At 41.7% G+C, this 4,862-nt stretch overlaps 1 protein-coding gene across 1 annotated transcript; it reads left to right on the forward strand.

Annotated features, from left to right (window-relative positions):
• Nucleotides 1–1,733: 1,733 nt before the first annotated feature.
• On the forward strand, nt 1,734–2,867 carry foxl1 (forkhead box L1). Its single transcript, XM_034084289.1, has one exon. The coding sequence runs from the start codon at nt 1,734–1,736 to the stop codon at nt 2,865–2,867; it is 1,134 nt and encodes a 377-aa protein (XP_033940180.1).
• The last annotated feature ends 1,995 nt before the right edge of the window (nt 2,868–4,862 follow it).

Consider the following 4,862-nt stretch of genomic DNA (forward strand, 5'->3'; position numbering starts at 1 on the left):
GGACAGCAACTTCTGAGTTTATCCACTGAAAGCTTCAAACCCCTAATGTAAGCAGGAGCCAGCTGTGCGCACTTGTAAAGTTGTTATAAGCCTCCTTTGACCTATAAACAGGAAAATACATAATATAAAGCATCATGCTGAAACTACAAATAACACTGTCCATGTTGTCCTTGTAAGGCAATACCTTTCTTAGTGCCTTTCTGCAGCTTCCCAATGCACATTTCATTTAGCTCAGCTGTGATACAAGATGCAGCGCAGCAGCTTATACATTCTGTGTGTGTGATCAGTGTGGTTTTTTGAATTTTGATGGAATACATGACAACATGTTTTCAGGGGACCATCCAACCACCCAATCTCCTCACATGCTCTTTTTGGACTGAATGTTGACTGTATGCCCTTTATGCTTATTATTCAACTTAACCATCAATAACAAATATGTTCATATGGCCTTTATGAAGCTAAGGATGTCCAATTTCTGTTTGAGATGTTTGTTCAGTTCATATTAAGTGTGTGCTGCTGGCCAATACATTATTATGCATGGTGCACAAATTATGATGGGGGTAACAAATATATATATTATTGATCCGGATGGTGTTTGAGCTGATAATTTTTTCAATTTCCATTCCTCTTATTTTTTAAAACAATGACCACAGAGCTGTTGGCTATTTCAGCTATACAACCAAGGCCTTTTTTATTTTTGAAAGATAAAAGAAGATAAAGGTACACCAGAACCTTTTAGATACGTATTGCTTTGTGTAATGTTGCATTATGTGTTTTATGTGTCATCGCCTGTATGCTGAGCTCTGTCCTTGTCTACCTTTTTTATCGTGCCCTGCCCAGGGACTGCAAGATCAAAGTGATGTTTAATATTGCATGACCATGTCGAAGTTTTACAGTCCACCGTTGCTGATGATACATTTGATTTGAGTCTAAATTATATTTTCAATCCCTCATTTATGACTAAGATATACCGGTAATGGAAATTATAAGTGAATCGTTCAATACAAATCTGAAAGGAAAATCTAACATTTTACAAAACTTCATGGCGTATGAACAAAGAAAAGCTATAATAAAAAGAATAGGATAATGCATATAAACCAGCTGAGGTTGTGGCATCGACTTGTGATAATATCCAGTCAGTCATCAATGACTGTGTCCTCAGTTCTTTGGATACTTGGGGCCTGACACGAGGTAAAATAAATTGTTAAAGTTATTTTCACTTTTATACACTTTATTTTCATTTGAGCAAACCCAAAGCAACTCCCATAAAGACTCCGCAGTGTTTGCTTGTTCTCTCTGTGTGAGCAACTCTCAGCGTCAGGGTGGACGTGATATTTCAAACAGCACATCAGTGCGTTTATGTATTGGGTGCCCGGAATTTTTTTCAAATAAACACAGCTTGATTCGACCTGGGTGGGCAGACTTATCAAGCGACTAATTCTATAAACAGATGAGGAAATAACCCGCCACCTCATTGGTTGCTGGGAAAAGAGGGGGAACATAAGGGAGTTTCAGTGCAATGAAATTTTAATTAATGTGGGTGGGCTGAGAACACCACCGACTGTTTATGATGGACAATTTATTTCCCAGTGCAAAGTCAACACAACACAGCAAACGTAAAACAATTATTAACATTTTCTGGGGTCCTCATGAGGCTGGGGAGTCAGTCGGTGGAGGAGAGCAGCTCCGGGAGACGGCTCAACTTTACCCAGGACACCAGCCTCCCCAGCGTCATGACGCTCTACCACGGCCGCCTGCCCTCTCTAGGAGTGCCATCTTCGGCTCTGAGTCTCTCCGGTGCTTCGCTCATTTACCTGTATGGAGGGGACAGCGCAGGGGTCGTGCCCGCTGCCTTGAGTTTCCTGCCGGCCCGCCAGGAGCCCCCGCAGAAGCCCCCCTACAGCTACATCGCGCTCATCGCCATGGCCATCAAGAGCGCGCCGGAGCAGCGCGCCACGCTCAGCGGCATCTACCACTTCATCATGGACCGCTTCCCCTTTTACCACGACAACAAGCAGGGCTGGCAGAACTCCATCCGGCACAACCTGTCGCTGAATGACTGCTTCATCAAGGTACCCAGGGAGAAAGGCCGGCCAGGGAAAGGCAGCTACTGGACTCTGGACACCAAGTGCCTGGATATGTTTGAGAATGGCAACTACCGTCGGAGGAAGAGGAAGATGAAGAGTCAGCAGGATGCCATGGAATCCAAAGCCGGTGGACACAAACGTACCAAGGGTCCGGGGCCATCCAGGGACCCCCGGTCCTCCCATAAGCACCGGACAGCCCCGGGGATAGCGGAGGATCCAGCGAGGCACCATGCAGTGGAGACACAACCTGACACAAAAGCGGTGCTGAACCAGGCTGCGCTGTCACAGCACCCCCCCAAACTGAGACCTAATGGGTCCCCAAACAGAGACGCTCTTGCATGCACCGGAAGGAAGCTGGACGCCCCTCAGCCTGGGACATGTCCCGCTCCAAGACATGCTGCCTGGTGGATGTACGGCGAGCCAGAGGGAAGCCTGTCAGCGGTCAGCGGGAGAGGAGAGGAGAGGAGCCCGATCTGCGCCGCCTGGAGCGCAGGCACCACAGTCCCGGCTGCAGTAGCACAGGACAGACCCAGAGAAACGGTACCGAGCAGGGACAAATCGAAAGGTTTCAGCATCGAGAGCATCTTATCGAAAAGTGAAGACCAAACACGTGGAAGCATCCTCGATTTGTCCACGGACACGTGCGCAGAGCGTGGAAGTCCCGCGTTCAGTTCTTCCGTTGTGCTCGGCACGCGACCACATCAGCTGTACCACATGGGATTCCCCTTCTGCTCCTACCTGTCACTCACATACCCCGACAAAGTGCTGCATCTGAAATGATTTCTCTTTTCATTAATGGTGATGAAAACATTTTGTGGGTTTTTCTGAAAATCCGTAAAGAATATTGAGCGTTAGGACTGGGCCTGTGATGCACTCAGCACAATGTGAGAATAACATTTAATATTCAGATATATTTTTTATCATACTGCTTTGCTTTGAATTCCATGTGCCACAACGTTTAGGATAGTTACAAAAAAAAGGATTTATTTAAAGATGTGAGTACAAATAATTTGCTACGATAATATTTGTTGCTATTTGAATTGAATTTGTCTTATGATTAAAAGTTGTTTTTATAAAACAGATAACCTTCACATTTCTTCATCTTTTTTTCATCCCATAATGTTTTAAAGAATGCCAGGCCTTGGCTAGACTGAGCCTTGTTCAGTTTGGCATAGATTTACTTAAAGAAATAATAACATTTATCAGAAGGGTTTGAAAAGAAATAGAAGTGTGTTCACATAATCTTTTTGGGTACCACTTTACAATAAGACTCCCCTTATAAAGGGTTTACAAATTGTTTGTAATTAATTAATTAATTAGGTTGTGAACACTTTATAAATCATTAATAAGCTTTTATAAGACATGAGATAAACAGGGCAACTGTGACCGGTTGCTTGCCAAATAGTGAGCCCACATGTATCTGTACTGCTAAGCCTTGGCTACTTAGATTACTTCGTCTTCTTCATCAGCCAGCTTCCTTGGTATCTGTTGTTCACTGAGTTGATTCTCGCCCTTCCATCTTGATGTTTATTGGCATCTCTTATGACCATCTATGAATGAGTCACTACATTTTATAATTGGTAAAAGGGAGCCTTATTGTAAAGTGTGAAATACATCACCATCTATTGATGAGTCACTAACATTTATAACTACTGAAAGGGTGCGTTGTTTTTAACTTTAATACACATGTCCATTTATGAATAAGTTATAACATTCACGCTTACCTAATACACATTTTTCACATGAAATACAAAGTAAGACGCAACAGAACCAAGCAAAACATTTTATTCACACAAGGAAAATCAGGACTCAAAATAATGACTGTTTAGTATGACTGATACACATGTTTAAACATAAAAGCTTTTCTTAGACATAAATGAAAGACTTGGTAAGACTTAATGGTATTCAGACTGGAAAGGCTTTGTGTATATTCTTGAACAAGCGTCCAAGCTGTCCATCAGGGTGAACAGAGCCAAGCCAAGTGCATACTGACAAAAAATAAATGATAACATCATCTTAGTTAACAACAACATGCACACAAATTATACAAAAAATTGTTGCACATCATGTTTCAAAATGCCATACTTGTTTATTAGGTGCATTGTATAACATAATTTAAGGATAATTATACAGTAATGGTTCATATTGATTTTTGTATTTGTATTCTCTTGTATAAGAAAGTCCAGTCTATAACTGCCGAATATAGGAACTGGGTACAGTCCCTTCTCCCAGACACAAATACTCAAATAAAATAGTTTACTTTATCAGCATTGGTATTACTATTTATTTGATACCAATTTGGTAATACAATTAACAAAAAGAACAAGGTTAGGGTTCGTTCTTCAGATATGACTGTGATGTTAACGTGTAAGCTCAATAATGAACTCCAGCTCAACCAACCATGTTGTAATATCTAAGTAATCATCTTGAAATATGACATTATTATTTGTAATATACACACATCTTATTGTGAGGTTGATTTCACATACACTACGCCGCTCTTCAACACTACTTTGACGTTAGCTTGTATACATAATCGATCATGGCAAATTTAAATTAACCTTATCTATGCATAAAGTTACCTACCTAATAAAATATCTCTCTCAGTTACAAGGATCACCTTATTTTACCAACCTCAAACAGAAGCCGTTTGTTCTACAGTATTATCAGGGGCGGTTCTAGGGGGGCCAGTGGGGGCCAGTGCCCCCCTAACACTTACTTTGGACCCCCCTGTGGCCCCCCTAAAAATGAAAAAAAATGAAAAATAATTTATGA

This window comes from Pseudochaenichthys georgianus, chromosome 6 (genome assembly GCF_902827115.2).
Source record: "Pseudochaenichthys georgianus chromosome 6, fPseGeo1.2, whole genome shotgun sequence".
NCBI classification, from domain to species: Eukaryota; Metazoa; Chordata; class Actinopteri; order Perciformes; family Channichthyidae; genus Pseudochaenichthys; species Pseudochaenichthys georgianus.

Coding starts and splice junctions, on each gene's coding strand:
- foxl1 (XM_034084289.1), top strand. CDS start 1,734: ATGACGCTCTACCACGGCCGCCTGCCCTCTCTAGGAGTGCCATCTTCG.